The sequence below is a fragment of the Anomaloglossus baeobatrachus genome, chromosome 5, assembly GCF_048569485.1.
Source record: "Anomaloglossus baeobatrachus isolate aAnoBae1 chromosome 5, aAnoBae1.hap1, whole genome shotgun sequence".
In the NCBI taxonomy this organism is placed as follows: Eukaryota; Metazoa; Chordata; class Amphibia; order Anura; family Aromobatidae; genus Anomaloglossus; species Anomaloglossus baeobatrachus.
This window is the reverse complement of record NC_134357.1, coordinates 425,634,657-425,660,189: the sequence shown is the minus strand read 5'-3', so window position 1 is coordinate 425,660,189 and position 25,533 is coordinate 425,634,657. Positions and strand designations below refer to the sequence as shown.

Below are 25,533 nucleotides of genomic sequence, written 5' to 3'. Positions count from 1 at the left end.
AAACATATCGACCCTGTTCGTCAATGCTTGAGTCAACTATAGTATGTACCAATTGTTTATGGAGTGCAATGGAGACCCCCTTGGATCTAGATTCCGGGTTAGTGCTATGGAACCACACCGGAAAAAATCTGTCCCGAAATGTGGGTACATGATCCTTCTTAAAGTGGGTTTCCTGGACCATAAGGACATGAACTTTTTTCTTATGCATAGAGTACAAGACCTGTGAACGCTTTTGAGGGGTGTTAAAGCCTCGTATGTTAATCGAGCAACAATTAAGTGTAGTCATGTTGCTCTAGGGACCTCAGAGGTCAGAGGGGGGGAAACAGACCATAGGGAGGGAGCAGGAAAAACACTAGGAAACGAGTAGGGGGAAAGATCTAGTGGGTTAGGTTCAGATAAATAGGTTAGGACAAGCAGAAAAGGGGAAGAGAGAGAAAAAGAAAGAAAGAATAGAGAGGGAGGATGGGAAGAGAATGGAAAGAGAAACAAGGGGAGGGGAAAAAGAGTGACGTATTGGTAGATCTACAGATGTGTATCTAAGTACGGCACTCAATGAGTGAGCCGATGGAAGGGGAAGGAAAGGATGTTAAAGGTGTGGAGATGTAAAATATATATAAGGTGTTAAACTATATATGTAAAGAAGGGGGTCACTAATATCTACTCCTGTCTGCAGCGAGCAGAGACCCAAAGGGGTGACGGTCTTTCCACTAGGGATCTATTCCCTGCCGGACCGGCCCCAAGACCAAATGCTGAAGATGGTAGACCCTTGTTGGGTCGTGTAAAGACATCAACAGCCAAAAATCTAATAAAAATCCTAAGCATAAACCAATAACCAGATATCCTGCAAGAATAATGCCTATATATATGTATGATAATATATTACAAAAACCAATAGAACGTGTATGGTTCCTGGAAATACTGCCTTCATATTGGTGGTCAGTCGCTCAATGTAGGCGATATGAAGATTGTTCCAAGAGTCCTTCTTCGGGTCTTATTGTAGGGGAAGTTCCTCAGAAAATATTCAACAGGTTTCCAAATAGTACATTTTATTTCATCTCTGTGGTGTAGATGAAGTATTAGACCTTCTGATTCCTTCCCTGCGGGGGGCAGCTCTGCTCCTCTGGTCACGGGCTCATTGCGGGAGCGGAGGTATCAGGTCAGATGAATTCTCAGCTCTTCTGTGTACACAGGGCCAGTCTGCTGGAGAAATGTGAACCATTGGAATTCGTAGGGCCGAGCAGAATTCTGAGAGGTCGTGTAGGGTGCGGAGCACTCTCAGGGAGCCTGCCTGGCGTACCTGCAGTCTGAAGGGGAATCCCCATGAGTAAAGAAAGTTTTCTTGCTTCAAAATATCAAGAAGAGGTTTTAGTACTCTCCTTTTTTGTAGAGTATGACGAGAAAGGTCTTGTAGAAGCAGAATAGGAGTGTCTCTGAGTATAATTTGCCCCATCTGCCGTGCTTTAATTAGGATATCCTCTTTTTTCTTATATTTGTGCACTTTGCATATGACATCTCGTGGGTTAGCACCTTGTAGTGGCCTTGGGCCCAATGCTCTGTGAGCTCTGTTCAATTCCAATTTAGCATCTGGAGGGAGGCCTAGTATCGAATTAAACAAATGGCGCAATGTTCTGTCGAGTTCCTGTGGACCCACAGATTCAGGGATGCCCCTAATTCTGATATTGTTACGCCTTCCTCTATTTTCTAAGTCGTCAAGTAAATCCGTCAGATTTTCAATTTGGGAGGCCTGTTCAGTTAGAGCTTGATCCTGTGTGGCAATTAGTTGCGAGACCGTATCTGTGCGGTATTCGGATTTCTCTATTCTTTCTGTCAGTTGTTGCATTTCTCCTATAATCGCAGATGATTCTGCCTTGTAAGTGGCCTCCATTCTTGTAATATAATGCTCCATCTCCTCCCTGGTAGGGATGGTCCGTATCCGTGCCTTTAAATCATCCCATACACAATCTTCTTGTTGTGAGCCACCTTGTGACACCTCTCCTGTTAAACTGGAGGCAAGGGTCCTGAGTATAGGACGGAGTAGTCCTCTTTCGGGGGAGGATGGCAGAGACATTGTGTGTGCTATATTCTGTTTGCTTGACGAGGTGGTATCCATATCAATATCAGGGGCCAGAGTGGGTTCCTCATTATTCCTCTGCTGTATATTATTGTGTGTATTAACTTCAGGAGGGCAACAGTATCTCTTATCAACTGAGCTGTGTGGCATGGCCACAGCTCCTGATGTCAGCCATCCTGTGCTTCTCTGCAGGCCCAAGGATATGTGCAGGGGAGCTACCTGTGGCAGACTGGCTGTATTAACCCCTATTGCTCCTGATCCCGGAGGTCTGCTGCCTGTGTCTTCCTCCCTCCCCCCGCTGGATTGTTGTTGCAGTCTCCCTACCTCCTGCGGTGTCAGGTCATGTGGCTCCTGCATCCCCGCTGCCCTCTTGCCTGAGATATCAGAATGGGGTCCAGTCTGGGGCGTCTTCTCTTTGCTCAGTTTCTGCTCCTGCTCTGTGCTGATTTCTGGCACCGCCGCTGTGTTTTCAGTGTTATGAGCCCTAGTGTCCCGCTCTGTTCCTGCTGTGTCCTGGCACGCTGGGAGAGCTGCATGAGAGGCCGTCTCCGCCATCTTAAGGTGAGTCTGCTGATACCCTGGGCCCGACGAGCTCCTTAGAAAATGTGTAATTCCGGGGGTGGAGGGTGTCGATAGGTCTGGAACCGTTCCACGTTTGTTCCCCCTCTGTCTGGCCGACATTGGGGGTTTTCTGGCTGTATGCTGAAAGTTAGAATGGTCCTGGGGCCGGCTTCAGCTCGGGAGTGGTGTTACCCACGTCTGCTCTCCTCCATGGCCAGGCCACGCCACCCTCTATTATTCTTTTTAATATATAAAGCACTTATGCACGTATTAAAAATAAAAAAATATTTTCATTGAAGCACATTACTCCTTTTTCTCCTGTTTTCAAAACATGGTACTGTCGCGGGCGGAGGGGCCGCGCTCGCTACGCTCGGGTCCGGGGCTGCTGCTGCTCAGTGGCTCGAGCGGTGGGCCGGACCCGGGGACTCGAGCAGCGCTCCTCGCCCACGAGTGAAAAGGGGGTGGTTTGTTTGGGGAGATAGTTCGTGACGCCACCCATGGGTCGTGGTGATAATGGGCACCACCGCTGCTGGTGACGGGGATCCCGGGAGCGATGTCAGGGAGCAGCTAGGATGTTGGTTCCACCCCTTTCTCTCACGGGCGAGGAGCGCCGCTCGAGTCCCCGGATCCGGCCCACCGCTCGAGTCACCGAGCAGCCGCAGCAGTGCCGGACCCAAGCGTTAGCGAGAGCGCAGCAGCGACAGCGTCCTCCCCGCCCACGACACAGGGTTGCAGGGGCAGCGCGGCGCAGTGCCAGATGGCACTGTTGTACTCACTCAGGCACAGATTCACAGAGTCTCTGGTAAACCAAACGGCTGGATGGACGAGTCCCGCAGCCGGCTGCAGTGTCTTTGCTCTCCCCCGACAGGTTGATGGTGGCTGTCTTTCCCTGCACCGTTGTAGAATGTATTGACTCCGATGGTTTCCCACTGGTAGTCCACTCCCCGGCGTGTATGTACCGAAGGAGCCCGTTTTGCCTGCAGGCGCTGGCCCTTGGATCTCTAGCCTATGGCGGTGGCTTTTTATCCTCACTGTGTGGACTGTTGCCTTCTGTCAGGTCTTGGGTGTTAGGGAACCCCTGGGGTTCCGGTCACTATCAGATTTGATCGTTGTCGGCGGCTCCTAGCCTGGTCAGGGTCTGATGGCCATGCCTTTGTGCTTGGTACAGATTTGCTCCCCGGCTCGGTATCGGCGGGCCACCGCCCATCCCCGGTCCTACGGTTCCGCTGACTTTCACCACCTTCTGCAGACGGCCACCACCGTCTGCCGACCTTGCTGACAGTGCCTGGGCTCCTACCCAGACACCAACAGTTTCTGTCCTCTCACTTTCAACTCCAAAACTGAACTACTCCACCCCTCCACTCCAAAACTGGACTAACTGCTTTTTTCCGCCTCCAGGCCTGTGAACTGCTCGGTGGGTGGGGCCAGCCACCTGGCTCCGCCCCACCTGGTGTGAACTTCAGACCCTGGAGGAGGCAACAAGGATTTTGTTTGACTGTTGTAGACTATCCAGTGGAGGGGGTGTGTGTGATGTTGTGTTTGTGACTATCTGGCTAGTCCAGGGCGTCACAGTACATGTAGACAGTGGAGTGTAACACCTCTACTACACACCTCCCCACATATAAATAGTTGTCCCCAACCAAGTTTAATATAAAATAGTAAATAAAGTGTTATGCTAAAAGTCCACACATATTATAGCCAGATGCCAGTTTATTTCACTCATTTCAGGCGTTGATGCAAACATGTACATCTTATAGTATTCAACAGACTGTACAACATGGTACACGAACACGGTGGGGCACAGCACCCCTACTACATACCCTATCAACATCTTACATTCAGTTATATGCCCTGTAAACATTAGGGTTTTGAAGAATACAGCTACAAATAAAATTATACAAACAGTAGGATGTATAAGGTTCATGCATTTTACCGTTTGGCTGACGTTCATCAGTACAATATGATTACATAAGACCCAGAAAGGTTCAGCTCGTTGGGAATGCTTGAAATGTGAAAGTCATGTCCTGTGTACAACCTACTCCGGCTGTAATTCTGTCACTTGTTTCATTTCCTCATTTTTAATCGTTAAACAAAATCTTCATGTTTTATTTATGTACAACAAGCTTAAAGCAAAGTGGATGGTAAGACACTAATGCCTTTCTGGAGGGGACAGCGGTGACAACAGATGTTTCCATTAATGTTAATATAAATTGTAATCATAATATATGTGATTCTTCAGCAAGATGTTCGCAGACACAGGCTACTCAGAACCAGAGAGATTTCGTGCCAAGATTTTTCATAGTCACAAGGTGTATGTCTGCTGAGCAAAAGTATGAGAACTATCCCAAATTACCTCACAAATCTAACTTAAATTGATGGCTTATCCTTAAGCGGGCTTTACACGCTGCAATCTCGCTAGCGAGATCACAAGAGATCGTACCCGCCCCCGTCGATTGTGCGACACGGGCAAATCGCTGCCCGTCACGCACAACCTCGCTTACCCCCGTCACACGGACTTTCCTGCCCTGCGACGTTGCTCTGGCCGGCGATCCACCTCCTTTCTAAGGGGCGGTTCGTGCGGCGTCACAGCGATGTCACACGACAGCCGTCCAATAGAATCGGAGGGGCGGAGATGAGCAGCACATAAACATCCCGCCCACCTCCTTCCTTCCGCATTGCCGATGGAGGCAGGTAAGGAGATGTACCTCGCTCCTGCGGTGTCACACACAGCGATGTGTGCTGCCGCAGGAACGAGGAAAAACATTGCTAATTAGAAGAAAACGATTTTTTGTTTCAGGATGATCTCTCCGCAGCAAACGATTTTGGCCGCTTTTGCGAACGTTTTAGGTCGCACATAAGTGTGACACACTGCGATATCGTTAATGACGCCAGATGTACGTCACAAACAACATGACCCCGACGATAAATCATTAACGATATCGTAGTGTGTAAAGCCTGCTTTAGGATAGGTCATCAATGTCTGATCGGCCGGGGTGCGACACCCCACATCCCCGCCAATCAGCTGTTTTCGATCCCAGCGGCGGCAGCAAATGCTCAGTTCTGGAGCTGCTCCGTCTTGTGATAGCGGCCGCGGCCGGGTACTGCACATCCACCTACTATTGATTAGAATGGGAAACGCATGTGCAGTACCCGGCCACAGCCACTATCAGAAGACAGAGCAGTTCCAGAACTGAGGATTTCCAGCTGCCTGCTGCCACCACCAATCCCAGAGGTGCGGGGTATCGGACCCCGGCTGATCAGACTGATGGCCTATCCTAAGGATAGGCGATGAATATAAAATTAGTTGGCAACCCCTTTAAAGAGGAAAACAAACTGTTCTTTAGTCCTCCCTCCGTGGGTCTAATACTGAGTCTCCATTGGCCCTCCCAGTTTCTGGTTTTGTCTGCTACAATGATGTCACGTCTACAGTACTGCAACCAATCAATGAGCTCAGTCACTCTGAGCGGCTTGTTCCTTGAACTCGGGCAGAGCTGCTGAGCTCACTGATTGGTTGTAGCACCGCTGATGTGACAGCAGCGTTGTAGACAATATTAGACAACAGGATTAGCAGCAGAGATTCAGTGCTGGACCCAGGGTGGGTAAGTATAGGACAGTGTTTTAAAAAATCTTTATTAAAAATCTAATAGGCTGAGGAAGCAATATTTTTTTAACATTACACCTTTTACTAGTTGTTGTACAAAGTAGAATTTATGATGAGTGAATCTGATAACACTTGAATCTGCATATTCGTTTGAATTTGTCCAGTATATTACTGTATCTCTTCAGACTCCAGAGAATAATAAATGTAGTGTTCTTATAAAAAAAATACATGTATTCATCTCAGTGTTTAATTGTTCTGCTGCAAATCCCCACCCAGTCATCTATTCACTCCCTGCAGCTCGATGTTGTCTCTTCTTCAGGTGAGGAGACAGATGTTCACTTCCAGATCTTCAGTTTTCACCAGCTAGGCATCAGCAATGCATGTCATGATATTGTGCTACCATTACATCACAACATGCACAGTTGAGGAGCCACAGTTGAGGTCTAGGACAACCAAGTTATAAGGTCCTTAAGGGGGCTTTACACGCGACGATATCGTTAATGTTTTATCGTCGGGGTCACGTCGTTACTGACGCACATCTGGCGTCATTAATGGTATCGCAGCGTGTAACACCAGCGACCTTAAACATCCTCCAAAGTGGTGAAAATCGTTCACCATGGAGAGGTCGTCCTAAAACCAAAAATTGTTAATGGTTGTTTAAAGATGTTGTTCCTCGTTCCTGCTGCAGCACATATTGCTGTGTGTGACACCGCAGGAGTGAGGAACCTCACCTTACCTGCGTCCTGCCCGCAATGAGGAAGGAAGAAGGTGGGCGGGATGTTATGTCCCACTCATCTCCGCCCCTCCGCTTTGATTGGCCGGCCGCTTAGTGACGATGCGGTGACGTCGCCGTGACGCCGAACACACCTCCCCCTTGAGGGAGGGATTGTTCAGCAGTCACAGTGACGACCAGGTAAGTGCGTGTGACGCTGCCGTAGCGATAATGTTCGCTGCGGCAGCGATCACAAGATATCGCATGCACGACGGGGGCGGGTGCTTTTGCGTATCATATCGCTAGCAATTGCTAGAAATATAGCGTGTAAAGCCCGCTTTACTCAATGATGTAACTAACAATGTCATGGAGTGTATTGCTGAGGCCTAGTCATTGATGATAGCAAAGGTGACGATTGAATCCGGAGAAGGACACCCATTGCAATACCAGAAGAAAAAAGTCCGAAAAGAATGACTGACTAGGTGGGGAGCTATGATGGTGGGACAGGTGACTAGCCGTGCTGGTGATAATTTTTTTTAATAGGAATACAGTAAAATGTCCACCGGAGAACTGGAAATCCAATTTCTTTATAAAATTCCAGTAGAATTCAATTAATTTTAGTTTGTCTTGCTCCTCTATAGGTAGAATGCTTTTGCAAAAGTCTTCACATCCTTGAGGGGGGTTTTACACCTACATTTATCTTCTAAAGAAATCAAATTGCTGTGGTTAAGTCGACATTTTTAAGCATTTTTTTCCTTAATAATAATCAGCAAACCATAACCACAATATAGCTATAGAGTGCAAATAAGTTTGAGGTCTCTGGCACCCTTCCACCCAATGACTGCTGATTGGGCAGCATGTGGCATTTTTACAATTTGACAGTGTATGGCAATGTATTTGGGCACTTGCTACTTCTGATCATAGGGGATTATCTGTTTTTTACAATCTGGTGAAGTAAGAATGAAATTCTTTCCTCTTCTCTTGACCTGTAGAACATGGCGGAGATCTTTCGGCACAAACGTTGAGCATACGTTTCCAAACATATAACAACAATCAAGATGCAATAGATGAAGACAATGGATGCAGTGACAGAAGGATCTGGAGGACTTTCTGGCAGCTTGCAGTGCTCGGGCAAGAAAGTAAAGTTCAACTGGTGTTCTACATGAAGTGAGGCGGCATTACTAAACTGGATAAATGGCCTTAATGAGACCTGCAAAAAAAAAACCAGGGGATTAGAACAGATTCATAATTTTAACATTTAAAGGAACTTCGTTGAATAACTAAGCAACTTTAGAATCATGGGAGAATATACAGTATATATTATTCAAAATGAATAGTTATTCTCCAAGTATAGGAACAGTGCTCCACTTTTCCATTGGCAATTAATCTATATTTAATGAGACATTAAAGAAGAGCCTGACGGCAGACGCATGCTTGCCGAACCACAGGCGGCATGTACAGACCAGGAGAAAACTCAATGGTTGTAAATGGGCGAGGACAAGACTTTTTGACTTGTCACCTTGATCCAAAGTGACTTTTAAAATATATTTTTCTCTCAAATGCTGCAGTGTTCCAAAGTCAAATATACCTGGCTGAAATAGTATGGCAAGTGTCTGATACATGCTGCCCATGTAGCTGCTGTCGTGATCCTTTTTAGACAATCAATGCTATACAGTTGTGTAACACTTCAAAGCTCTTATACATAACTTTGTTAGTATATCTAAAGGGCAATTTTTAAAGTAGTTTTCCCACAAACAAAGTAACAAAGTTAATTTTAATCAATAGATCTTGGAATAATAATAAGTAGTGATGGGTGAGTTACTTGGCACTGCTCAGTACTTGATCGAGCATTGGGATGCTCGGGACGCTTAATAATTGATTGAATACCCTCCTACTCGAGTGTCATGCTCAAGTTCCCGGCCCACATGCAGCTTTTTACAGCCACTAAACATTCAGGGATTGCCTGTCAATCATGATAATGGCGTAGCCATGTTGGCTACAGGAATTGCTTGGCTAGCCATATAGCGTCATTGGGTCTATATAAGACCTAATGATGCCATGCTCGGCGCACTGTACTTGGAAATAGTGTTGTGAGAGTTTCTGCTGGAAAAGGGACAGTGTCTAATAGTGTCACAGTTCCTGCTGGTGAAGAATTAAATCAATAGTTCTTTTAAATACATTCTATAATCTAATAATACCAATATTAGGCTGCAATTAGTGTAGGGTTAGCTTTTGGAGAAGGGATAGTGTATTAGAGGCATGTAGGCATGGCTTTCAGCATTAGAGACCTTGCTGTTGCTATGTACAACTGTGACGCCCCTGAACTAGTCAGCATGTCTCAGGGTACTGCACCCTCTTTATCTCTGGTGCAGGACTCAATCCCTCTATGTTCCCAGTTCCCAACCTATGGTACTGCCTCCATCCGCATCCAAATCCCAACCACACCTCACACCACATCCTGTCAGACAAACCAGTGGGGTGCCTAGCTGGAATAGGGTCTCCCACCTAGGGATCAGGTAGGCTGGTGGGAGGTAAGTGAGAGGAGTAGAGTGTTAGCCCTCGAGAAGAGAGGAGCTTAGGGAGTAGTGGCTCCCTGTGGGTAGTTGGTTGGGTCGCAGACGGTGGTCTGGGCCCGGAGGAGTCGGAGACTCGGTCGCAGGGTATTGAGGCTGGGTGCCTGATCCGGTCTTGGAGGACTAACGCATTGCAAGCCTAATAACTGGTCCGGGAACGAAAGCACGGCGGGGTACAGGATCCTAGGTCGGGGAGTAGCTTCAGGCAACCCGGCAATTAGCCTGTGGAGGATAGTGTCTTCACGTACTGTCCCAAAGAAGCTCAGAGATCGGGGGCACTAGCGCAACGAGGGGGATAGGGCCCTCCAAGTCATACAGCCTGCAAAAATCCCAAGCGTGAGCCCCTGAGAGCACAGCTCTACTACCAGCAAGGAGGCAGCGGGACCCGGACAGCTTTAAGCCAACGGGCCACTAGCACAGTCCAAAATTAGTGCACGGAGGCAGGCTCCAGGCCATCCGGCAGTACCAGAGGAGACGGACACCCGGATGAGCTCTCCCAAGAGGGCAGCGATACCCAGAGACTTGGTTTACCTTGGTGTCGGAGTCTATTTTGCAGTCGCGTTCCTATCAAACCTGCCTGAGTGAGTATGCTGCCCCTCCCCTACTTCCAATCTGCACCACGCTCCCCTACACCTCTCCCTCACAAGTCATGGGGCCTCCCCTACCCATGGAGGGAACGTCATCTGGCTGCCTCACTCCATCTACCCCAGGTACTCCCATCGGCAGCGGTGGTACTCCCCTTACCGCGCACCACGGGTAGCGTCACAAACTCTTATCCTCTGTAAATACCCCCTTTCCAGTTGAAGTGGCCGCGAGCCCCGGGTCCGGAGACCCTCGAGCCATGATAACACCCGGATCCGAGCGGTTTGACCGCTGCAGGGGCGGCACAAAACCAATAGTCCTTTTCAGGGCTAATTTAAATACATTGTATTCTCTAATAATACCACTCTTAAGCGGGCTTTACAAGCTGCGACATCGCTAGCAATTGCTAGCGATGTCGAGCGCGATAGCACCCGCCCCCGTTGTACAGCCGATATGTAGTGATCACTGCCGTAGCGAACATTATCGCTACAGCAGCGTCACATGCAAATACCTGCCCTGCGACGTCGCTCTGGCCGGCGAACTGCCTCCTTTCTAAGGGGGCAGGTCGTGCGGCGTCACAGTGACGTCACACGGCAACCATCCAATAGAAGCGGAGGGGCGGAGATGAGCGGGACGTAAACATCCTGCCCACCTCCTTCCTTCCTCATTGCCGGTGGAGGCAGGTAAGGAGATGTTTGTCGCTCCTGCGGTGTCACACATAGCTGCCGCAGGAACAACAAACAACATCGCTAAAAAGCAGAAAACGATTTTTTATTTCAGGACGACCTCTCCGCGGCAAACGATTTTGCCCTCTTTTGCGATCGTTTCAGATCGATCTTAAGTTTTATACACTGCGATATTGTTAATGACGCCAGATGTGCATCACAAACAACGTGACCCCGACGATAATTCATTAACGATATTGTAGCGTGTAAAGCCCGCTTTAGTCTTCAATTAGTGTAGGGTTAACTTCTGGAGTAGGGTTAGTGTTTTAGAGGTATTTATGCAGAGATTCTAGCCTTATAGACATTGAAGCTGCTATGTTAAAAATCTATTATATTCTCTAATGATAGCACTCTTAGCTGCATTTAGTGTAGGAAGAGTTTCTGCCGGAGAAGGCACAGTGTCTTATAAGATTACAGTACAAGCAGGTGCAACTATAAACAAACAGTCCTTTTCAATGTTAATTTAAATACATTCTATTATCTAATAATACCAATCTAGTCTGCAATAAGTATAGGGTTAGTTTCTGGAGTAGTAATAGTGTACTAGAGGCATTTATGCAGGGTTAATTGTATTACTGTCCTTGGTGCTGCCTTGAACAACCAACAGTCCTTTTCAGGGCTAATGTAAATACATTCTATTCTCTAATAATAATGCTCTTAGTCCCAGCAGACAAGTGAACCTATACTTTGGCACTCTAAAGGTGGTGTCACACACAGCGACGACAACAACGACGTCGCTGCTATGTCACCATTTTCTGTGACGTAGCAGCAACGTCCCGTCGCTGTCGCTGTGTGTGGCATCCAGCAACGAGCTGGCCCCTGCTGTGAGGTCGCCACTCGTTGCTGAATGTCCAACTTCATTTTTTGGTCGTCGCTCTCCCGCTGTGACGCACACATCGCTGTGTGTGACAGCGAGAGAGCGACGAAATGAAGTGAGCAGGGAGCAGGAGCGGCATCTGGCAGCTGCAGTAAGCTGTAACCAGGGTAACCATCGGGTAACCAAGGGAAGACCTTCGTTACCAGCGTCCGCCGCTCTCGCTGCCAGTGCCGTCTCCCTGCTCTCTGCACATGTAGCTGCAGTACACATCCGGTAATTAACCCGATGTGTACTGTAGCTAGGAGTGCAGGGAGCCAGCGCTAAGCAGTGTGCGCGGCTCCCTGCTCTCTGCACATGTAGCACAGCGACGCGTGTCGTTATGATCGCTGCTGCGTCTGCTGTGTTTGACAGCTAAGCAGCGATCATAACAGTGACTTACAAAGTCGCTTTGGGTCACAGAAAATGGTGACGTAACAGCGACGTCGTTGTCGCTGTCGCTATGTGTGAACCCAGCTTTAGGATTTGTTTCCATTTCCATGTATGACTTTTTCTGGTGTCTCACCATTTCAAGAGGGACATGAGGAGATTGTGTGCGGTGATGCCAAAATATTTGTACAGCCATGGTCAGAAGAGGCTGATGGTGTGGAACAGCAATTACTGTCTCAAGATGTGGATGATGATGAGACATAGTTGGCAACAAGTCATATTAAGTCAACAAGTCAGGAGGAGGACTAGAGTGTGGAAGTACAAGATGAGGTGGTGGATGAAGAAGTCACTGACCGAACCTGGCAAGGTAACATGCAGAGCAAGCAAGCAGCACAGAGGGGGAGGGGTCCGCAGCACCACAACAGGCAGAAAAAGGCAGTGGGGTGGCCAGAGGGCGAATGGGGGAAACTGTTCCCCAGAGCACCCACAAGTGGCCAGATCCCAAGACAAGAGTTAGGTGTTCACCAGTCTTGAACTTTTTATGTAAAGTGCAGAAGACAAGAAAACAGTGATTTGCAACCTGTTTCGTACCAAGCTCAACAGATGCTGTACCAAGCTCAGCAGATGCCAGACCACTGATCACCACCAGCATGCTCAGGCACATGTCATCCTAGCGCCCGACTAGATTGGCTGAACGGCTGGGTCCATGACTATTGTCAATGGGTGACACCACTGCCTCTTCCACTGTCCAGGACACAGGCAGGAATGCCTGCACATCACCAACCATGTCCACTTGTCCCAGTGCAACATTCAGCTTTCTCTTCCTCAGGGCTTTGATCGCAAGCGGAAATACCCAGCTACTCATCCACAGAACCAAACACTATATGATCACATTTCCAGACTGTTTGCATTTGTAATGTTGCTGTTTAGGCTTGTGGACACTGAGGATTTTTGTAACCTGATGGCAATTAGTGCAAAGCCTTTATGAGTGTAGGAGTCCCCTTACCTAACATTTTTAACAGAATGTGTATGAGGCCTTCCTTTATGTCTAATATGGAGTGTATTGGAGTCCCTCTCCCTTCTAATTTTTGCCAGTTCTTGCATTGATTGCACAGAGCTTGTGAGTTTCAGAGTCCCTCCTTCATAAATTAAACAGGATGTGTATGACCATGTCACACACAGACCACATGGCCAAATAAGGTAATAAAGTGTTAAAATTACATTTACCGGTGAATGTTGTTGGCCTAATGCATATTGATCTGTATGTATTGCAACAACTATTGTTTGTTTAATATGATGTGATTTTATGTCTGCATGCATATTGTTCAGATGTTAACAAAGTTAAAAAAAAAAAAAAGAAAAAAAGGTCCTCATTCACAGACAGGATGTTCCTCCTCCTTCTCCCAGTGTGTGTATTCTAGTGTGGAGCTGGAAGCTGAAGGTCACAGCAGATTTTCTCTCTCCCTGTCCCAGAAATCAGACTGATCCTATTCTCATGTTGTAAGCTGGATGTTCTTAATTCTCAATAAATGAATGCTCTCTGTTGCTCGCTGTGGACATCACACTGATTAACCCGCTGCTAACACGTTATAGGCCCAGAGTCAAAGCAGTCCCAGACCTCCAGAGCACAGAGATAGAAAGACAACAGCGAACTGAGAAGAAGTAAAGATGGCCACCAGCGGCAACTCAGCAAAGTTTACAGTGCCAAACCTGAATAACCAGAACTACCAATCCTGGAAATTCAAAGTGAAGATGCTGCTGATAAGAGAAGGTATGTGGAAGTACACTCAGGAGCCTAAGCCTGACCCAGTACCACAGGACTGGCTAGAGATGGATCAGAAAGCACAGAGCACCATATCACTCAGCATAGAGGATGATCAGATTGTGCATGTGTGTAAGTGTGAATCTGCAAAGGAAATGTGGGAGCAGCTGCAGAAAGTACATGAGAGGATAAATCTAAGTAATAAACTCTATCTGCACAATGACCAGGACATGCAGGACTACATTAGAAACACTCTAGAGACCGTAGAGCACCTGCGGGGCATTGGGGGAGATATGAAGGACTTCCATGTAGCAGCACTACTACTTAGTGGTCTCCCAGAAAGCTATGACACGCTTGTAACTGCACTAGATGCACGCCCAGATGATGAGCTTACATTGGAGTACGTCAGAGGAAAGCTTGTAGATGAATATAAGAGAAAGGCAGAAAGTGTGAGCGGAAGATATGCAACAAGGAAACTGCTTTACAAAACACAGGATGTGCCCACCAGCAGAAACCACCCTAAAGAAACCCGTGAATGTTTTGTATGCAAGAAGCCAGGTCATTTAAAAGCAGAATGCAGAGTCTGGAAAGCTAAAATGAATCAGCTGAAGAAGCAAAACAGTCAACAAAGAGTTAAGAGCACTGTATCTGAAAGTAATGATCCTGTAAATACTGAGGCTGCATTCACATCAGTCAATGCATTTAAATCAAAGCATGCGTGGTGTATAGATTCTGGTGCAACCAGTCACATGACCAATGACAGAGACTTCTTTACTAAGCTTATCCAAAGCAAGTCAGAGAAAGTGATAATGGCGAATGGTCAGTGTATGAACTCAGAAGGCATAGGAGATGGTTATATTGATTGTAACATCTCTGCAACACAAAGCAGAAGGATCCATGTAAAAGATGTGCTATATGTGCCTAGTCTTGAAAGTAATCTATTATCTGTGAAAAAGCTCACAAAACAAGGGAATGAAGTTACATTTAAGCACGATAGCTGCATCATCTCAAAGGAGGGTCACCCACTAGCAAAAGGAAAAATCAGAGATGAACTGTATCAGTTGAAATGTAAAGAGTGTGTATACACAGCTAAGCAAGAACTGCACAAGAACTGTATTCCTGTATGGCACAGGCGGCTTGTGCATAGAGACCCAGAAGCAATAAGAAAGTTATTTCAAGAACAATTAGCTGATATTACAATTGATCCATGTAACCAGACAATGAGGTGTACCAGCTGTATCAAAGGGAAAATGTCCAGAAAGGCCTTTCCTAAGAAAAGTACTACAAGAACAAAACAACCACTAGATTTAATACACACGGATATCTGTGGTCCAATGCGTACTCAGACCCCTGGATAGAAGAGATATTTTCTTACATTTATTGATGACAATTCAAGATATACAGTTGTCCATCTACTTCACAGCAAAAATGAAGTTCCAGAGAAGCTTGAAATATATCTAGCTGAAGTATATAACAAGTTTGGGAGAATACCAAAAACTCTACGTGCAGATAATGGGACTGAATATACAAGTAATGAGACACAGAGCATTTTAAAGAAAAATTGAATCATATTTCAGACTATTGTACCATACAACCCTCAGCAAAATAGTGTAGCAGAAAGAAGGAACCGAACACTCTGTGAAAGCGGAAGGAGTATGTTATTTGATGCAAATCTGCCTACAGTATATTGGGACGAAGCAATTATGACGGCTTGCTATCTTCAGAACAGACTACCAGGTAAAGCAACAGAGAAAACTCCATTTGAGCAATGGAATAGTACAAAGCTAAAACTACAACACATAAGGATTTTCGGAAGTAGAGCATTTGCACACATTCCCAAAGAAAAACGAACTAAGTGGGAATCTCACACTAAGGAAGGCGACCTGGTAGGCTACATTGAAAGCCAGAAAGGTTATAGAATACTACACCCAGAAACAAACAAGGTCACAATAAGCAAAGATGTAGTGATTGATGAAAACTTCGTGTCACCCAAGTTTTATGACATTATGCCAGTAGTCCAGATGAAGCAACAACAACAACAATCTCATTCACAATTACAAGACAACCAAAGGGAGAACGTAGAAGTCTGGCTAGATTCTTCAACCACTGAAGGAACAACAAAAAGCCTAAGTGAACCTGAAATCAGACGATCGTCAAGATCAAACAAAGGAATACCAGCTAAACGTCTATCCTACATTGTCAAGACACTACCTGAGTCAGAGCCACAGTCAAGGGATGAAATGCAAAAACTACCTGCCCATGAAAGAACAAAGTGGATCAATGCCGCTAATGAAGAAATGAACTCGCTTCATCAACTTCAAACTTGGAAACTCACTGAGTTACCACAGGGTAAAAAGGCAATCAAGTGCAAGTGGGTATTTAAAACCAAATATGACTCTGAAGGTAAAGTCCACAGATTCAAAGCGAGGTTGGTCGCAAAAGGATATTCTCAAAATTATGGCCAAGACTATGATGCTACTTTTTCCCCAGTCGCCAAGCAGACAACATTTAGAGCCTTGATGGCCGTAGCTGCTGTACAAAAGATGTTTGTCAGACATTTGGATATCAAAACTGCATTTTTAAATGGTGACATTGAGGAGGACTTACAGTTAGGTCCAGAAATATTTGGACAGTGACACAAGTTTTGTTATTTTAGCTGTTTACAAAAACATGTTCAGAAATACAATTATATATATAATATGGGCTGAAAGTGCACACTCCCAGCTGCAATATGAGAGTTTTCACATCCAAATCGGAGAAAGGGTTTAGGAATCATAGCTCTGTAATGCATAGCCTCCTCTTTTTCAAGGGACCAAAAGTAATTGGACAAGGGACTCTAAGGGCTGCAATTAACTCTGAAGGCGTCTCCCTCGTTAACCTGTAATCAATGAAGTAGTTAAAAGGTCTGGGGTTGATTACAGGTGTGTTGTTTTGCATTTGGAAGCTGTTGCTGTGACCAGACAACATGCGGTCTAAGGAACTCTCAATTGAGGTGAAGCAGAACATCCTGAGGCTGAAAAAAAAGAAAAAATCCATCAGAGAGATAGCAGACATGCTTGGAGCAGCAAAATCAACAGTCGGGTACATTCTGAGAAAAAAGGAATTGACTGGTGAGCTTGGGAACTCAAAAAGGCCTGGGCGTCCACGGATGACAACAGTGGTGGATGATCGCCGCATACTTTCTTTGGTGAAGAAGAACCCGTTCACAACATCAACTGAAGTACAGAACACTCTCAGTGAAGTAGGTGTATCTGTCTCTAAGTCAACAGTAAAGAGAAGACTCCATGAAAGTAAATACAAAGGGTTCACATCTAGATGCAAACCATTCATCAATTCCAAAAATAGACAGGCCAGAGTTAAATTTGCTGAAAAACACCTCATGAAGCCAGCTCAGTTCTGGAAAAGTATTCTATGGACAGATGATACCAAGATCAACCTGTACCAGAATGATGGGAAGAAAAAAGTTTGGAGAAGAAAGGGAACGGCACATGATCCAAGGCACACCACATCCTCTGTAAAACATGGTGGAGGCAACGTGATGGCATGGGCATGCATGGCTTTCAATGGCACTGGGTCACTTGTGTTTATTGATGACATAACAGCAGACAAGAGTAGCCGGATGAATTCTGAAGTGTACCGGGATATACTTTCAGCCCAGATTCAGCCAAATGCCGCAAAGTTGATCGGACGGCGCTTCATAGTACAGATGGACAATGCCCCAAGCATACAGCCAAAGCTACCCAGGAGTTCATGAGTGCAAAAAAGTGGAACATTCTGCAATGGCCAAGTCAATCACCAGATCTTAACCCAATTGAGCATGCATTTCACTTGCTCAAATCCAGACTTAAGACGGAAAGACCCACAAACAAGCAAGACCTGAAGGCTGCGGCTGTAAAGGCCTGGCAAAGCATTAAGAAGGAGGAAACCCAGCGTTTGGTGATGTCCAGGGGTTCCAGACTTAAGGCAGTGATTGCCTCCAAAGGATTCGCAACAAAATATTGAAAATAAAAAATTTCTTTTTGGGTTTGGTTTATTTGTCCAATTACTTTTGACCTCCTAAAATGTGGAGTGTTTGTAAAGAAATGTGTACAATTCCTACAATTTCTATCAGATATTTTTGTTCAAACCTTCAAATTAAACGTTACAATCTGCACTTGAATTCTGTTGTAGAGGTTTCATTTCAAATCCAATGTGGTGGCATGCAGAGCCCAACTCGCGAAAATTGTGTCACTGTCCAAATATTTCTGGACCTAACTGTATACATGACTCAACCTGAAGGTTATATAAAGGAAGGTGAACAGAATCTTGTTTGCAAACTACAAAAATCTCTTTATGGTCTTAAGCAATCGGCAAGAGCATGGAACACCAAAATGAACAAAGTCTTGTTCGAAGAAGGATTTAAAAGAGGTCAAGCGGATCCATGCTTATATACGAGATATACAGATGGAAAGTGGATGTATATTCTCTTATATGTGGCCGATGTAATTGTAGTTCATCAAGAAGAAACCGAAATTGGGAAAATTACTGAAATTTTGAACCAGCATTTTGAAACAAAAGACCTTGGAAATGTGACATATTATCTAGGAATCCATATCCAGAGAGAGCAAGATGGAAGTGCAAAAATTAATTCAATTCTGAATCAGTTTGGAATGACAGAAGCCAAAGGTATATCAACGCCAATGGAATCATCCTACCTGAAACTGTAAGAAGATGACCTGTTGCTTAACAATGAGAAATATCGACAGGCAGTGGGGGCACTTCTATACATATCGACTATGACTCGACCAGATATTACAGCAGCAGTTGGAATATTGTGGAGAAACCGCGCCAAAAAGACTGGAATGCCGTTTAAAGAGTTCTCCGATATTTAAAAGAGACACAAGGTGTAAATTTAAAATTATCTGCAGCAGGAAATTTAAAACTCACCGGCTATGCTGACGCAGATTGGGCTGGTGATTCGCATGATCGTAAATCCACAAGCGGATACGTATTTAAACTTGGAGAAAGTTCAATCTCCGTCAATCTCAGTCTAGGTAGAAAACAAGTATCTGTTGCTTTGTCATCTACAGAAGCTGAGTATGTGTCCGCAGCCTATGCAAGTCAGGAGATCATTTGGCTAAGATAACTGATGGATGATCTTGGTAAACCGTTAACTCAGCCAACGGTGATATATGAGGACAACCAAGGAAGCATTAAACTTGCATGCAGTGAAAAGATCAGTGCTAGAACTAAGCACATCGACATCAGATATCATCATCTACGTGATTTGATAGATCGTGGCATAATTCAGTTTGTTTATTGTGAGACTGATAAAATGATAGCTGACATTTTGACCAAGCCATTGCCACGACCTAGGTTCCAAGGATTGAGAACCACTATGGGAATAACAGAATAAGTAGTTGTTGAGTGGGGGTGTTGGCCTAATGCATATTGATCTGTATGTATTGCAACAACTATTGTTTGTTTAATATGATGTGATTTTATGTCTGCATGCATATTGTTCAGATGATAACAAAGTTAAAAAAAAAAAAGTCCTCATTCACAGACAGGATGTTCCTCCTCCTTCTCCCAGTGTGTGTATTCTAGTGTGGAGCTGGAAGCTGTAGGTCACAGCAGATTTTTCTCTCTCCCTCTCCCAGAAACCAGACTGATCCTATTCTCATGTTGTAAGCTGGATGTTCTTAATTCTCAATAAATGAATATTCTCTGTTGCTCGCTGCGGACATCACGCTGATTAACCCGCTGCTAACAAATGTTTTTTCAAAATTGAAAACAATGAGGAAGTACAAAAATGCTACATGTGAGCATAGCCTAAGGCAGTGATGGTGAACCTATGGCACGCATGCCAGACTGGGCACGCAGAGCCCTTTGTGCTGGCACGCGCGCTGTCGCCACACTGACCCACTTTGAACTGCCAATGTGATCGCGCTGGCAGTTCAAAGTGGTGTTTAGCAGAGGAGACATTTCTCCTCCCTCTGACACGCCTCCTCTCCTGGGCCGCAGGCCTGTTGCCTAGGAGACGGAGGAGCGTCAGCAGGCGGCGCCGGCGTCTTGTCGCCGCGCGGTGGAGCAGGTGCTAGAAGGTGAGTTTTTTTTTATTTTTAAGCTGTGTGCAGCTGTGCGAAGGTGTGGGGGGACAGAGCCAGCACGGGGCATACATGGGAGCTCGGGGCATACAGAGCACGGGGCATACATGGGAGCACGGGGCATACAGAGCACGGGGAAAACAGACAGAGCATGGAGCAAACAGAGCACGGGACATATAAACAGAGGACGGGGCAAACATGGAGAGCACAGGGCATACAGAGCACGGGGCATACAGAGCACGGGGCAAACAGACAGAGCATGGAGCAAACAGAGCAAGGGACATATAAACAGAGGACAGGGCAAACATGGAGAGCACGGGGCATACAGAGCACGGGACATACAGAGCACGGGGCAAATAAACAGAGCACGGGGCAAACATGGAGAGCACGGGGCATACAAAGCACGGGGCATACAGAGCACGGGGCATACAGAGCACGGGGCATACAGACAGAGCACGGGTCATACAGAGCACGGGGCAAACAGACAGAGCATGGAGCAAACAGAGCACGGGACATATAAACAGAGGACAGGGCAAACATGGAGAGCACGGGGCATACAGAGCACGGGACATACAGAGCACGGGGCATATAAACAGAGCACGGGGCAAACATGGAGAGCACGGGGCATACAGAGCACGGGGCATACAGAGCACAGGGCATACAGACAGAGCACGGGGCATACAGAGCACGGGGCATACAGAGCACGGGGCATACAGAGCACGGGGCATACAAACAGAGCACGGGGCATACAGAGCACGGGGCAAACATGGAGAGCACGGGGCATACAGAGCATGGGGCAAACATGGAGAGCATGGGGCAAACAGAGCACGGGGCAAACAAACAGAGCATGGGGTATACAGAGCACCGGGCATACAGAGCACGGGGCATACAGAGCACGGGGCATACAAATAGAGCAAGGGGGGGAAAAAAGGGGCAAACAAACAGAGCACGGGGCAAACATGGAGAGCACGGGGCAAACATGGTTGCAAGGATGTGGGAAACATGCAAAGATGGAGAGAAACGTGCAAAGATGGGGAAAACGTGCAAAGAGGGAGAAAAACATGCAAGGATGGGGGAAACATGGCTGCAAGGATGGGGGGAAACATGACTGTAAGGATGGGGGGAAACATGACTGCAAGGATGGGGGAAACATGCAAGGATGGGGGAAAACATGCCAGGATGGGGTACATTTAGCAGGAAGGGAAACATGCTAGGAAGGGGTACATTTACCAGTATGGGGGATACATTTACCAGAATGGGGGGAAACATGAAAGAATGGGGGGAAACATGCCAGGATAGGTGGAACATGAACATGCCAGGATGAGGAAAAATGCCAGGATGGGGAACATTTAGCAGGAAGGGTGACATTTATCAGGATGGGGTACATTTACCAGGAAAGGGGACATTTACCAGGATAAGGGAACATGCCTGGATGAGGTACATTTACCAGGATGGGGTCATTTAACAGCATGGGGGAACATGCCAGGATGGGATACATTTACAATGATGGGGTACATTTACCAGGAATGGGGTGCATTTACCAGGATGGGGAATATTCTGAGATGGGGTACATTTACTAGGATGGGGCCATGATGTAGACAAATATACCAGAATGTAGGAAATATATATCAGGATGGGGGACATGTTTACCAGGAAGTGGCCCAGGAAGGGGGACAGAACTACAGAATGAAAGGCGAGGGGAGCAACTCGTACATCTTTATGGGATTTCAAGATGTTCAGACTTTGAAATGTAGATGTGGATCACAGGGTGACATATGATTGCATTCTATGCTAAAATCTCTGTCTAATATGCTGCAATTTTTTCCAGAGACATCAATCCAACTGCTGTGTCTGGAAAGGGCAGGGGCTCAGCTTCAATGTCTGGTAAGCATGCATGAGCGTGATGCCCCCTGCTGAAGAGGAGAGAAGACTGCAAAGGTAAAGTTAAAATCAATTATTTATATAATAGGATTGGTTGGCACTTCGGAAAAAAAATGGATTTAGGGCTACAGTTTGGGCACTCGGCCTGTAAAAGGTTCGCCATGACTGGCCTAAGGGGTGGAGGAGAAGGTTTTTCTCTGTTTTTAAATCCATGTTATCTTCGGTTTCCTATGTTTTGTTGTCAGTACATAAAAGTGGAGTAATACTCTGACAACATTGATCCCAGCAGCGACCCGAGAGTCAGAGATGTGTCCAGGCGTCTTCCCCATGCTGTTCCCATTCCATGTAAGCATTTTTCCATCCATTTTACTGCCTCTGCAGACCTCCTATGAGGGTCTGCTGTAAAATATGCTTGCGTTTCTGATTGACTTCAATTGTACTCGTTACTTGAGACACGCACCCAAGCATTCCAATTTGCTTTATTTGAGTACTGAGCACCCTAGCATTTTAGTGCCCGCTCATAACTAATAATAACTTTAAGTTCCACAATTGGATCTGTTTTTAAAAAATGTTCCTATGCTGATATAATCTTAAAAATGTACCCTTGCTATGTACTGTTTAATGGCTGTTTAACCATACAGACATATAGTCTGAACATACCACATCTCCTGGGCAGGGGAGGAAATAAAAAAGTATACAATCATTACAGCACGGAATCGCAAATAATTATTTCTTTGGGGTAAAGCATTTTTTTTAAAAACAGAAAGGAAAATGTTCTACCTCACACAAAGAATCAGCTGTGATCCACTGCTGTAATGACTGTATAATCGTTTGTATACTTCCCGACCATGTGACACCATGACCCTGTACGGTCAGATACGGCCATTACACAGCACATAGCAGGGGCACATATATAAGATTATCTCAGCCCAGGGACATCCAATTGTGTAAATTATTATTATTCCAAGATCTATTGATTATAATGAACATTAAAATGTACGTTGTTCTTTGGAAAACGCCTTTAACCACTAAGGTTCAGTCGTCTGACGCAAATGTTTCTAACGGTAAAAATCCTCATAAATTTGTTTGCTAAGACTAAATATTTTAGCTGAGGTCTTGGCGTCCATGGTTGCAAAGGTGGCTTGGTTTGCTTATGCTTCAATGTATTTAGTTCCCCAGACAACACTGTCACATCATAGAGGAAGACCATGCATGATGGGGTCTTTGGAGAGAAAAAAAAAGTCTGGTTCATCCTATCTCTGTGCTACTAGAGGTGGCAAGAATCGATTTACACATCATAGTCCATCAGTGATGAAAGTCATCAGTAGCCACTGGACAAAGCCTCTTACCTGTGCATCCACAGTTCCTCTTTTTATTCGTCTGCTTATGGCGACGTCACATGTGCATCAACGCAGCAACAATGACATCACGAAAGTTGGACTAAACAAAAGAAAAGCCACAGAGAAGAAGTTCCCCTGTGCCAGTCCAGCATTGGCCTGGGATGTGCTAGTCAACTTGCATTAACTCTACCACTGAACATTTGGAAACTGGCTTTATCGTCATTGAAAGGTTAAGAAATTGAATACAAAACCAGGCTCCTATCTCTTTGATGGCAAAACACAAAGCTATTAAAAAAGGGAGAGGTGTGAGCATTTTTACTTTTTTAAGATGCAGCACTCTTGCTATCTATTAAAACACAACCTTTCAATGTGTGTGCAATGAAGTCTGCTCTTGGGAACTACGATCAAATAAACATCATAGGCTGAGTCTAATGGCTTACAGTTGCATTAATTTGTCTTAAAGGGAACCTGGCAGGTGCAATATGCTCCCAGAACCATGAGCAGTTCTGGGTGCATATTGCTAATCCCTGCCTAACTGTCCCTGTATCTAGTAGCATACACATAAAGATCTTTAGAAAAAAAAAATTCTAAAGATCCTTTATGATATGCTAATGAGTACAGGGACTGGTCGCAAGGGTGTTAGTTCATACGCTCATTCCACCCTCTTAGCATGTTAGCCCACTCACAGGGGCATGCTGACATACTATTCAGTGCCCATTGCCCAACGTCATCGTCAGCAGTGATGTGCGTACCTGTTTCCTTTGCACTGCCTCAGAACGCCGTGCTTAACCCCTTCAGCCCCCGGGCACTTTCCGTTTTTGCGTTTTTGTTTTTTGCTCCCCTTCTTCCGAGAGGCGTAACTTTTTTATTTTTCCATCAATCTTGCCATATGAGGGCTTGTTTTTTGCGGGACGAGTTGTACTTTTAAATGAAACCATAAGTTTTACCATATAGTGTACTGGAAAACGGCAAAAAAATTCCAAGTGCGGAAAAATTGCAAAAAAGTGGGATTGTACAATAGTTTTTGGGATATTTTATTCACCGTGTTCACTATATGGTAAAAATGATGTGTGGGTATGATGCCTCAGGTCGGTGCGAGTTTGTAGACACCAAACATGTATAGGTTTACTTGTATCTAAGGGGTTAAAAAAAATTCACAAGCTTGTCCAAAAAACGTGGCGCACGTTTTGCGCCATTTTCCAAAACCCATAGCGTTCTCATTTTTCAGGATCTGAGGCTCAGTGATGGCTTATTTTTTGCGTCTCGACCTGACGTTCTTAACGGTACCATTTTTGCGCAGATGCTACGTTTTGATCGCCTGTTATTGCATTTTGCGCAAAATTTGCGGCGACCAAAAAGCGTAATTTTGGCGTTTGGAATTTTTTTGCCGCTACGCCGTTTACTGATCAGATTCATTGATTTTATATTTTGATAGATCGGGCATTTCTGAACGCGGCGATACTAAATATGTGTGTATTTTTTATTTTTTTAACCCTTTAATTTTCAATGGGGTGAAAGGGGGGTGATTTGAACTTTTAGGTTTTTTTATTTTTTTTTAATTTTTTAAAACTTTTTTTTTACTTTTTTTTTTTTATTTTACTAGTCCCCCTAGGGGGCTATTGCGATCAGCAATCCGATCGCTCTGCACTATCTGCAGATCTCAGCTACAGAGCTGAGAACTGCAGATTTGCTGCTTCACTTTCAATGCCGGCTGTATTCCGGCATTGAGAGGAAGTGACTCATGTTAGCTACAGGCGTCATCACATGACCCTGTGCTACCATGGCAACCGCTGAAAGTCACGTGATCATGTCACGTGACTTCCGGTGGGGGCGGGGTAAGTCACTGTCATGGCGGCGCCCATGTACATATCGCTGCCAAGACTTTGGCAGCGAAATGTAAGGGGTTAATGGCCGCGGGTGGAAGCGATTCCACCCGCAGCTAGCAGGCACACATATCAGCTGTTGATAACAGCTGATATGTGCGCCGATCGGGCTTACCGGCACACGATCCATGACGTATCTAGTACGTCATGGGTCGTTAAGGGGTTAAACTCACTGCGCATGATAAAAGTCCCCGGCATTTCCAGTCATGCGCACCATGAAGCTGGGTGTACGCGTCCCAGCCTCAGAGAAGTCTAGTGCACTAGACCGGAAGTGCCGGGGACTTCTGATCATGCACCCTGCCCGGCGCCTGATGTGGTGACAATGGACACAGGTACGTGCATAACTGCTGATGACATTAGACAGTGGGCATTGAATAGCATGTTAGCATGCCCCTGTGGGCTGCTGACATGCTAAGAGGACGGGATAGGCGCAGGAACTAATGCCTTTGCGACTAGTTCCTGTGCTCATTAGAATATCATAAAGGATCTTTAGAAATACTTTTTCTAAAGATC

The 25,533-nt window shown here is 45.7% G+C and overlaps 1 protein-coding gene across 1 annotated transcript in view; it reads right to left on the bottom strand.

Annotated features, from left to right (window-relative positions):
- Positions 1-7,873: 7,873 nt before the first annotated feature.
- The window catches only part of OCSTAMP (osteoclast stimulatory transmembrane protein), a 103,846-nt gene continuing 86,186 nt past the window's right edge, over positions 7,874-25,533 (bottom strand). The window contains exon 3 of the mRNA XM_075351775.1: positions 7,874-8,155. Within this exon, the coding sequence (XP_075207890.1) occupies positions 7,874-8,155 (282 nt within the window). The remainder of the gene's footprint in view (positions 8,156-25,533) is intronic.